Source organism: Lipotes vexillifer, unplaced genomic scaffold (assembly GCF_000442215.2).
Source record: "Lipotes vexillifer unplaced genomic scaffold, Lipotes_vexillifer_v1.1 scaffold118, whole genome shotgun sequence".
In the NCBI taxonomy this organism is placed as follows: Eukaryota; Metazoa; Chordata; class Mammalia; order Artiodactyla; family Lipotidae; genus Lipotes; species Lipotes vexillifer.
Genome location: NW_006790289.1, coordinates 205,862 through 217,510, shown reverse-complemented (window position 1 = coordinate 217,510; position 11,649 = coordinate 205,862). Strand labels below are relative to the sequence as shown.

Sequence of the window (11,649 nt, the reverse complement as noted above, 5' to 3'; positions counted from 1 at the left end):
CAGATCACACTGACAGGACAACTGCCATCTTTAAGTCATTTACTAGTTTCTAATTTTTGCCCATAAACGACAGTCAAGTACAGGAAACAGCTGCAGTCTTTTTAAACCGCAGTCGCTGACCTCAGCGTCTAAAGACTCGACCTGCCCTCCAGACGCCCGGCGCTCAGCAGCCAAAGGCGCCTCGCAGCTCCCTCAGCAGCAGTCACAGCGGCCGGCGCGCGGCCCGCACGCGCGTCCCCAGCGTCTCGGCGCGCGGACCCGGCTCTCGGGAGGCTAGCAAAAGGACCCGGCTCGCAGAGCGCGAGGCCCGTGCGTCCGCCTGTCCTCCCCATCCTTAAACACGGGGCCTACCGAGCAAGTGCCTGTGTAGTCAATCGAAGGATTCTACTTTTGACGCAAAAAGTTACCCATCAGAAGTATGAGTAGCATAAGAATGAGAATGTTTCACTTTGCAGTTGAACGCTGTTGGTTTGGACAGGTTAGGCGGGCGCGAGAGCTGCTGGATCAAAGCAGGCACTGTTTAGGACAGCTTTATCCGGGCCCTCCTGTCGCAAGCCGTCCTCCGAGGCAGGGGTCCTTCAGGTAGGAGGTGTTGGGTGACTTTGGATGTCCGCCCTTCTTCGGCGCGAAGGCTGTTCAGTCCCGGGCTTTGCAGGTTTGTCGTTCTCTCCGTCTGGACTCGAGGCTTCTGTCGCAGCCATGATCCGCCAGATCATCGGTCAGGCCAAGAAGCATCCTAGCGTAAGTTCTTAAACCCTTTCCCAGTGTTTTCACTTGTGCATCCTGTGTCGGGTTGCGGCTGCCTCCCCGGGTTTGGCCTGGCACACGGAAGGTGAGGGACGCTCTCGAGGAAAATAAAATGTTGGAACAGTGTGGTCGGACCAAGCGGAATAGTTGTGCGCTGTGTGTGTTAAAGACCAGGAAAGGTCAGGCACCCTATTTGTTGTGCTGTTTAGAGTCTCGTATTCACTGCATTGCACCATGAGGCTTTGAGGCAAATATGAGGGTCTCTGATCTTGGAATGCTCAGTTTGTCTGGACGTCTTGATATTTGGAAGGATTTTTGTAGTGTGGAGTTTAATCGTAGTTGAGTTCTTTTGTATCTCACATTTCCCCCTGCATATAAACGTGCTGTGGTCCTAAAAATCAGTTACGCAGTATTTAATTTTTATCTTAAACCCAGTTGCCTAACGACGCATTAAGCGTTGGTAGCAGTACGTTTTCAGAGATTATGTGTAAAACCGGTATTTATAATAGGTGTGTTTCTGTTTGCTCATTCAGACTCTTTATTTAACAGAATTTTTATTTTTCGTAACGTCTGTATCGAAGCAAGCTTAAGTAATTTGCCAAGAGCTTGTTTTGCAAGCCTTGAGTTGAAAGAAACTGGGAAATTTAATGGGAGTGATGTATAAATATTAAGTGAAGAAGGCGATATATTTTCAGGGAAAATTTAAAATTTGAATGTAACTTTTTCCACATTTAAACCAGGATTGTCTTTACATCCTTTGGAAATTACATTTCTTTCTTTTGAATGTAGTTATAAGAAATCTTATCTCAATATGAGGTCTATTTTTTTTCAAATTTTAAGGCAAGATTAAAAAGACGGTTTGAAGAGAAGGTAAAACTATAGAGATAGAAAGAATGCAGATTAGTGGTTGCCTGAGGCCGGGTGGGGGGATGGGGAGTGACGGCAGTGGCCTTGAGAGTTTCTTGGGGTGATGAGAATGTTCTAAAATTGTATTGTGGGATGGTTGTACAACTTTATAAATTTACTATAAATCATTGGTGGTTTCATACTTGAAATTAATGAATTTTATGGCATGTAAATTAAACCTCCATAAAGCTGTTAAAGTTTTTTAAAAAATAAAAAGGTGGCTTGAGACTTGGAAATCAATGTGTAGAGACTACTGTAGTCTTTCTGTTTATTTTTATCAGTATGTAGGTATTTGAAGATGATTCTTGATTCTTGTCTATTTTGTTTTTGGTTCCAGTTGATCCCCCTCTTCATATTTATTGGAGCGGGAGGTACTGGAGCAGCACTGTATGTTTTGCGCCTGGCGTTGTTCAATCCAGATGTCAGGTAAGTGCTTGAAAATGTTTAGAACTTTGATGGTTTATCAAACTGATTCAGGAGCCACAGCCTTTCTAGGGAGGCAGCATCAAGTAGTAGAAAGAACCTGAAATTTGTTGCCATACAGTAAGTTCAGTTCCCGGTTCTACTGTTGTCGTTTACTTTTTCTGGTTCATGAAATTACCTAAATTTCTCTGAGTCTCATTTTCTCGTTGGTTGAGTAGAACTGCTAATACCTATTTTGTAACATGAGGATCGAGATAATAATAACTTTTTATAAAACAGTCAGGGTTGCTGGTATGTTTAAGTGTTTTTTGCCTGTGTTCCACAATAGGGAATGCTTCTTTTTGAAGTTGTAAAAGAACAGGCATAGAAAAGGTTGTTTCATTGTTTTTCTATGCAGTTTTTTATATATCACTTCATTGATGAAATAGAAAACACTAGTAAAAGCTAAGTGTAAAGTTTTTTTGTGACAGGGATAGGGACAAGGACAACTGCCCCAAGAGGCTCTGTGTTGTACCTTTTTCTGATTGATTATGTGAGATTGCTTATTATGAATCCTATCTCTCAACTCCATAACAAAAATAACACTGTCCTTCACCTGATAGGAAGTGGGATTAATATATTTGAAATGTTAACTTCTTGAGTACAAGACTGTTTTAAATAATCTTTTATTATTCTAACAGTTATAATGTTTTATTTCTTTTAGTTGGGACAAAAAGAATAACCCAGAACCCTGGAACAAACTGGGTCCCAATGATCAGTACAAGGTAAGCTACAAAATTGCTTCAAAATTGCTGGAAATTGTATTTTAATAAACTTTGTCATGGGGTAGGTTCTTTTTGAAATTGGATCTGCAAGTAAGATTCTGTTACAATGAACTTAGAAGAATTGCTAGATTGTCCTATGAAATTAGAATGGCATATTTTTCTAATAAATATTTTTTCTAAGGATTTTATTCACAGGCTTCAGACTCTGTATGTGAAATGAAGATAGTGTCTCAATTCTACTGATTCAACTAAGAAAAAGTATAGTTCTTGTTTAATATTTTCTTTGTTCTTGGGTAGTGTAGTGCAGTGGTTCTCAAACCTCAGTATACATAGGCATCTTCTTCAACTCCATCCCCAGAGATTCTGATTCAGTTGATCTGTTGCGGAGGCTGAGAATTTGCATTTCTAGTAAGGTTTCAGATGATGTTGATGCTGTTGGTCCATGGACCACACTTTGAGTAGCACTAATCTAGTGGCTGGTTTGATTGGCTGTTCTTTCTTCTTGGTATGGTTGACATATTTCAGCTGAGAATTAGTAGGAAGAAATGAAAATCAGTTGAAACTTATATTTTACCATAAACCTTCTAGATAAACTTTTTAACATCTTTCTGGAAAACTGGTTTGTGAAACTACTCTTCCAAAGAATGACTTCATGGACTGAGGCCATTTACTTTTTTTAATTTGTTTTATTGATACATGATTGACGTGCAACGTTGTATAAGCTCGAGGTGTACAACTTGTTGTTTGATGCATTTATGTATTACACTATGATTACTACAGTAGTGTTAGCTAACACCTTTATCATGTTACATAATTATCACTTTTTTGTGTTGAGAACAATTAAGAGATAGTTCCTTAGCAACTTTGAAGTTTATAATAAAGTATTGTTGACTATAGTCACTATATTGTGTATTAAATCTCCAGAACTTGTTGATCTAGTAGTGGTAAGTTTGTACCTTTAACATCTCCCTAATTTCCCCACCGCCCCCCCATCCCCTGGTAGCCACCATTCTACTTTCTGTTTTTACAAGTTCAGGTTTTTTAGATTCCATTTAAGTGATATCATACAGTATTTGTCTTTCTCTGTCTCACTTATCTCACTTAGCATAATGCCCTTAAGGTCCATCCATGTAGTTGAAAATCTGAGACCATTGATTCCCCAAACACAGCTTTACTTACCTGTAAAATTTTTGCATACAAAGAAAAAATCCTTGCAATGTCAAAAAGGGTGGGGGACAGCTTTATTAGGGTGTGATTCACATACCATACAATTTACCCATTTACGGTATATAACTTGCCATGAATTTCCCGTTATACCAGGCTGCTTCATCAAAAAATAGCAGTTTCTTTGAGCACTCTCAAGAAGAGGTGTCTTGACCGAGGAGCGTTCAGGACCCCTTAGCAGATATACCTCCTTGATGGAGATGGACGCTGTCATTACTGATGACAACAACTTTTAAGATAACTGTCACCTTTTACAGATTCCAAGCTTTCCACTCAACCTTCTTATTATAATTTGGCTTCCATGTCTCTAAACTGATCTTGCTACAAGAAACAAACAAAAATGCACTGGTGAAGCTGAAGTGAACCATCTAATCTGTGTCACATTTTGACTCAAAAAATGATACACAGGCATCCTGTTTTTTCTCTCCTATAAATTTTAGTCCATTCTGGAGAAAATGATTCCACATCCAATAAACTTTAAAAAAGAAAAGAAAACACAAAAAACAGGCCTTAGTCCTTCCACCAAAGAGCATGTTGGAGTCTCTGTGTATGTAGTTCAGAAAGCTCCTCAGGTGATTATGATAATGAAGCTAATTATTATCATGTTCTGGAACATGAAAATACCTGCCAGTATGAGGCCATGTGAGCTGGAAATGGAACGTTGCAGCAACAAAAAAACTAATGTGTGAGCATAGATTGGGCTGTGAATAGCTAAGATACTGGTATTAGAGCCTGGAAAAATGAATCATGTAATGGCAAAATATTTGATAAGGTGTCACCTGCTATTACTTGGAAAGAAGACCATGTGCCTAAAGAGTTTGTTATAGAAAAGATTTTTGGAAAACAGCATGTTTGTGGACTGTTGCTGGCTCTACTTGCCAAGAGGTGAGTTGAGAAGAATTGGGACATTTGCAAGCAGAAATAAAAGGGAACCAAGTCCAGAAGCTTGTGAGCCTGGAGTGGATGATGCCTACTACTGCTTCTAGACTAGAAGACTAGTAGACTAGATTATTCCTTCTCTATCATTCACTTCCCCTCACCTAAGATAATTTTTTTTCTGGCCCATTAACATCAGATTTGGCCATGTGACTTGCTCTGGCAAATCAAGTGAGGGGAAGTGCTGTCTGCCACTTCTGAGCCAGTGTGTGGTTCCCCAATTGTTCTTTTCCATCTGTCATGAGACCAAATTGGCAGTTAAGGGCTACTCATTCAACCCAGGATTCGAACAAAGAGAACACAGGGCAGTCAGCTTATAAATGGCATATAATGTGAATGAAAAATAGACCTTTCTTATAAGCCGCTAAGATTTGGTGGTTATTTTTTGCTACTTCACAATCTAGCAGAAGCTAACTAATAAAAACAAGAGAGGTGACTAAAATAGGATTTAAGCATTAAAGGCCTAGCAACACTTATCATCTGAATAAAATGCCCCAAAGCCAAGATCAGAATATGTTGTGCCTTCCCAGCTATTGTTACAAAAAACTTAAAGGTAGCCACCATTAAATTGAGAAAAGGAATGTGGACATGGAAGCTGAAAAATAAATCAGATTTGAAAATTACTTCAACGGAGTATTTTGATACTGGCACATGGAACCGAATAAAAGCAAATACATCAGAAACCTGTTTAGTGTTGAGAAAATTAGCAAAGGTTCTGTGACCTTTCCACTCTGCTTGGGTGTAGGGGCTTGATCCTGCTTCTGGCAAGTCATATAACTTGATCTTCAGTGCCTTCTTTTATAAAGTAAGAATGAGTAAGGTTGTGATAATTATCTAAGATAAACATAAAGCATTCTGCCTACAGTGCCTGGGATCTATTAGAAGAGTCCAACAAATATTTATTTCTTAAAATAACCTGCAGTTCCTTTTGTAAATATTCCCTTTAATATTTTGTTAATATGTTAGAGATGATAGTTTCTTTTTAAGTCTCATTGTCTAGTTCAGTTGCTTCATAGGAGAACACTGTCAGAACAAAAAATACTGCTTTATGACTGATTCATACTTTTATGTTTATAAAGTTTATAAAGTCTGTGCACGTATCTCAAGGATAAGCTTCACAACCTGGGAATTTTTCTTTTTTTTAAAGTCAAATAAAATAAGAATTTTTCAGTTAGAGATAAAGAAGTTAGAATATGTTTGGAGAAATAAAGAAAAGCGTTTGAAGAAATAATGGACACAGATTTATGAGCTTCTTCCTTAAAAACTGAAGAAAATGATGATAATTCTGCAGTTTTGGTTCTTTTGGAGTTAAATAATGTAGTCTCCAAGTAATTATAGCACAATTCAGTCTTCTTTGGCACAAGAATTAGTAAACTCAAGATTATAGCTTATGTATAAATCCTAGCTTATGTATAAATCCTAATGTTTCCTCAGTAGGAATTCTAGAGCAGTATCAAGTATAAATCATTTTTTTTTTAAGTCCTTGAGAGTTATAAGCAGTTTTTTTAAGTAATGATAGTAAGATATATTTCTAAAATTAATTTAAGTTGAATATAAGGAAATTTATGGAAATTACAAAGTTTGCAAGATACAGTATTATTTAAAAGCAGAAATACTGTACCATTTAAAAGCTTTTGTACCAAAGGTGGTCAGGTGTGAATTTGATTTTGATGCATTCTGGGTTAGGAAATTAAGGAAATGTCTAAGTGAGAGAGAGAAAATGGACAGAAAAGCCATCAAAGCAGGCCAGTTTGTATCTAAAAATTATGGATACACACAACAAAGTATTACTTTTTATTACTAGCCAATCTTTATTGCTATAAATCTTTCCCATCTAAATAATAGCCCTTTCCTAACCAAATAGGGATGGTATTTCTCTATTCTGTTGGAGAGTCACCTGTGTACGTAGTGGAGATGGAAGTAAAAACATAAGAATTGGAAGTATATATCAGAAGAAATTCATAATTATTCACCTTGAAATAGAAGAATTTTTTAATAGGTTCTACCAGATTATACTAGCACTGCTCTTCTGAGGAAGATTGAATATTTTTACCTTACCAAAACCATTATTAAAGAACTGGAATTTTAATGTCTTTGTTTGAATGACTTTTATATTGTTAAATATTCCTAATACAAAATTAATGTCTGTAATTGTTACTATAGAAATCTGAATAAAAATAATCTTAAACTTCTGTACCATCTTTGTGTATTTGATTGATTATCTAAAATATCTTTTTTCTTTTCCAAGTTCTACTCAGTGAATGTAGATTACAGCAAACTGAAGAAAGAAGGTCCAGACTTCTAAATGAAATGTTTCACTATAAAGCTGCTTAGAATGAAGGTCTTCCAGAAGCCATCCGCACAATTTTCCACTTAACCAGGAAATATTTCCCCTCTAAATGCACAAAATCATGCTGGTGTATTGTGATGGGGTTTACACTGATTAATAAATAGTTTGAAACTTGATGTGTGTCACTATTTAATGCCGAAACTCTACTCTGAATTTTATAACTTAGGGTATAGGAAATAAACTATTAGAATTTAAGAAGTTTCTTGAATTTCTGTGTATTTGTGTAATTTGAAAATAAGACTTTAAGCTGCTCTAATAAAACACTTTTATTTTGTGTGTAGGCCATTGGTAACACTAGGGCATATTTAAGAACTGGAACTGGAAATCAAATGTAGATTGGCAAGATTATTCAAGCCTCTTTGGCATGGGCAAAATGAAAACCTCTAGATTTCTGTTACTGTCTGATGTCGAAGTATGTGCAGTTTGTTAATGCTGGTTTTTACCATGGCATTCTCTTTGCTGAAGATTTTTAAGGTTGTTAGTCGCTGTGGTCTGGCTGGGGATTGTAGTTGGATCTGAGTCCATCACTACTAACCATGGAGCTAGTGGCCAAGAAGAGCTCTTGAAAACTTCTGCTGAGTCTTGGCAGGTTTTTAAAGTTTAGAAAGTATGTTAGTAGCAATTTTGAGTGAGAGTTAACTTTTTAAGAATGGGCTGTGGAATTGGAATTTGGTAAGAGAAAATGTTTGGGTGTATATTGATGTTACCTGTTACATAGCTCTGACCTTTTAGCTGGATCTCAAATGAGCAGAACGTTTCAATGGTTCAGTGGTGGCTAATCAAGAATTAACCATGTCATATATCAAGTTTCCACATAGGTATATGTAAATCATGACATTATAGAAACTTGAGGAATTTAGTGAGACAATTTTGGATTTTAATATGTAGGTATAATAAATCTTTGTGTTTACAAAGTAATAGCACATTTTACATGTCAGGAACTGAATTAAATGTTATGTGGATTATATCAGATACTTAAATTTTTTTCAAAAACAGTAAGGAAACCAAGACTTGGATTAAATTATTCAAGTTCATTCTCTTAGTCAAATGTGGATATAGTCATCCCTTGGTATATGGGGGATTTGTTCCAGGCCACCCACCCCCCTCCTACCCCCGCAGACACCAAAATCCACAGATGACTCAAGTTCCTTATATAAAATGGCATAGTGCAGTCAGCCGTCTGTATCCATGAATGCAGAACCCATGGATGTGGAGGGCAAACTGTATTTGAACCCAGGTAGTCTTGAAATGAATGTAGAGTGCATTTCAGTTACTTGACTTTTAAGTTACATACTTTTATGTAACATAAAAGTTACATACTTTTAAGCTCCTGTGTTACATACTTTTAAGCTGTGTCTTGGATAATTTCAATCTCCAGAGCAGAGTTTCTCAGCCTCGCCACTGCTGACTTTCTGAGTCAGACCATTTGTTGTAGTGGCCTGTCCTGTGCATTTTTATTTTAGCATAGTTAGCAGCATCCTTGTCCTCTGCCATTATATGCCAGTGGCACTCTTCCCCTCTCCAGGTTGTGAAAACCAAAAATGCATGTAGACCTTGCCAGATGTTTCCTAGTGGGCAAAATTGTCTCATTCCCACCCATGTTGGGAACCACTCTGGATGCTTTGGCACAAATCACCTCAAAGTTTAAAAATGTGAAGAAAACTACACATTAGTTACAAATAGCTAAGTAATTGATAGTCAAACATTTTATTAAGCAGTTTTGAATAAATGCATTAAGAAATAAGTAACAGCATTTTCTACTATTGAAGACAATTGTATGGATCTTTTAAGATTCTTAAACTTTAAGTAAACTCTTTGTGTTCAGTATTCCTGGACTTTCCCACATAAAACAATGTAAAATTTGGCATGAGATATGTCTTGAAGAAACTACTACATCCAATTACTGCTATTCAGGAAGCTGCAATGGCAGTGGAAGTTGACTGTCACTTAGGACTGCATCAAATATCAATGCTGCCAGGAAAGATAACGTGCTCTTTTTTTTTTTTTTACCTTAAATGAATTTGTTTAAAATTATGCTTTTACTGTGCTGCTCATTTAAATATACAGCAGACTGCTTTGTCAGTTCCTCAGCTTAATGAGGTCACTAGGCAGAGCTACATTTAAATACGGATCTTGCCTTGGGTAACATTTATGTGTATTTGAAAACTTGCATTTTGGGGAATTGACAAATGCTTCCCAGGAGGTACGTGAAACAAGAGCCAAGCAAAAATCATACTGAATTTTGCTGCTTTCAAGTTTATTAGCCCACCCTGATCAGGTTTTACCCTTTCTACTCAACTAAAAATGCTTCTGTTTAGGGCATCAATGACCTCGACATGTTTCTAAATTCAAAAGGTAATTATCATTGCTCACTTTGACCTCATAGTAACAGCTGACCCATCTCCTTGAAATATTTTCTTCCTTCACTCTCTAGAACAGCATGCTGTCTGTGTTTTCTTTTTTACATCGTTGGCTTTTCTACTCAGTCTCTTGGTGATACACCTTCACTTAGTGTTGGAGTGCCCCAAAGGAAAAACACTTTGGACCTTTTCACTATTTGAACTCTCTTTATCCAGTCTCATGTCTTCAAATACTATGCTTTGACTGTCCAGAGTAATTTTTCAGATTAACATGTCCAATTTGAACTTGTGAACTTCTCAGTTCCCATATCCACAATCTTTATTCCTGCTCTTTTCAATTATGTCAGTTTATAGTCACACCTTCCTTCCAGTAGTTCAGGCCGAAATCCTCGGAGTCTTCATTAACTCTTTAACACCCCATATCCATATATTGATTACATTTGCTCTACCTTAAGAATAATGCCCAGAATCTCACTATTTTCAACACACAATTCCCCTACTGTCACCTTGGTCCTAAGCCATTGTCATCTAACTTGGAATATTAAAATAACCTATCAGCTGGTCTCCCTGTCTACAGTCTGTTCTCAGCACAGCAGTCATACTGATCTTTAATACAAAACTCAAAGTGATCTTTATTCCTTTGTTCAAAACCCCTAACATTTCCCTATTTTACTCAAAAAAAAGCTAGATACTTTAAAAAAAGAAAACGTTCTGACTTTTGACTGTTTTCCGTTTTGCTCCCACACCAGCAGGTGGATATCCTAGATCCTCTACATGCCTCAGGGCTTTGCATTTGCCCTTTCCTGGCTTGGGATTCTCTTCCCCAAATATTGGCGTGGCTTGCTCTCTCACTTTTTTCTCGTCTTTGCTCCAGTGCCTTTTTAATGAGGCTTTCCCTGTCCAAAATTTCACACCTACTGCATTCTCATCACTTTTTATCTCCTTTACCTTCTTTGTTTTCATCTCAGTACTTATTACTGTCTAATATGTTACATAATTAGCTTATTTTGTTTTATATGTCTCCCTCCACTAAAATGTAAGCTCTGGTGCCAAGAATTTTGCCGTTTTGTTTTGTTTGATGTATCCTCAACACCTAGAATGGGACCAGGCACATAGTTGGTGTTCAAGAGATATTTATAAAAGACCAGTTCATCGAGTGTCTAGAGTGGCTAATCATAAGTGGCTACAAGTGACTTGATGGAGGCAGAGAATCAGAACTGGAGATTATGGAGCGCCTTTAGCAAAAGGGCTCTGAGCTTTACTTCACCACCACCCCCAGTGGATAATTTTTTAACAGGTCTTTTAAATTTCCAACTAGAGCATTATGTTGGTACTAAAACAACATCTATCCGGGTATTTGAAGCCTGTTTTCTTATTTCACAACATTTCAGTCAGGATGAATCTGAATGAAGGAAAAATAAGGTACAAGCACAAATAAAACCAGATATGTCCTCCTTTTATTAACAACAACAGCAAAATGTTTCCTAGAATCCACATACCGTAGTCACCATTGCCAAAAAATATCCATTTTCTTTTTTCGCATTTTTTCTTTTGTTTCCAATTGTAAAAGTAATGCGTGCTCAGTGTAATTAAAATAATTCACAGGAAACATTTTTATATATCCAAGGCTTACTTTTAGTGGTATAAGAGGATATGTTAGAATGCTACTCTGTAACCCATTATTCAAAAATGCTTAAATATGGCATGCAGGAACCTTGTTATCCTAACAAATAGCAGTTGCTGCATAGAAAAACAGAACCTCTAAATTTGAAATTTAAATTTCAAGTCCAGTAAAACTATACATAGAAATTATATATACATTTATTACTCTTTGGTATTTCCCACTGTAGCAGTTTGTTCCTTTCCTCTAAGGTGGTTGGTAGAATTCATCTTTGGAGGAAATCTCCACCTTTCTTGGTTAGGTAGAAGGTAAAGAAAA

At 37.0% G+C, this 11,649-nt stretch overlaps 1 protein-coding gene across 1 annotated transcript; it reads left to right on the top strand.

Moving 5' to 3' along the window:
• The first annotated feature begins 638 nt into the window (after positions 1-638).
• On the top strand, positions 639-7,546 carry COXFA4 (cytochrome c oxidase associated subunit FA4). The gene is made up of 4 exons (XM_007463524.1): positions 639-741; positions 1,991-2,079; positions 2,780-2,840; positions 7,249-7,546. Exons 1-4 carry the CDS (start codon positions 700-702, stop codon positions 7,303-7,305), a joined length of 249 nt encoding a protein of 82 aa, XP_007463586.1. The 5' UTR covers positions 639-699; the 3' UTR covers positions 7,306-7,546.
• Positions 7,547-11,649: the final 4,103 nt, after the last annotated feature.

Coding starts and splice junctions, on each gene's coding strand:
- COXFA4 (XM_007463524.1), top strand. CDS start 700: ATGATCCGCCAGATCATCGGTCAGGCCAAGAAGCATCCTAGC. Junction 742..1,990: donor AGGCCAAGAAGCATCCTAGC/GTAAGTTCTTAA, acceptor TTTTGGTTCCAG/TTGATCCCCCTCTTCATATT. Junction 2,080..2,779: donor TTGTTCAATCCAGATGTCAG/GTAAGTGCTTGA, acceptor TATTTCTTTTAG/TTGGGACAAAAAGAATAACC.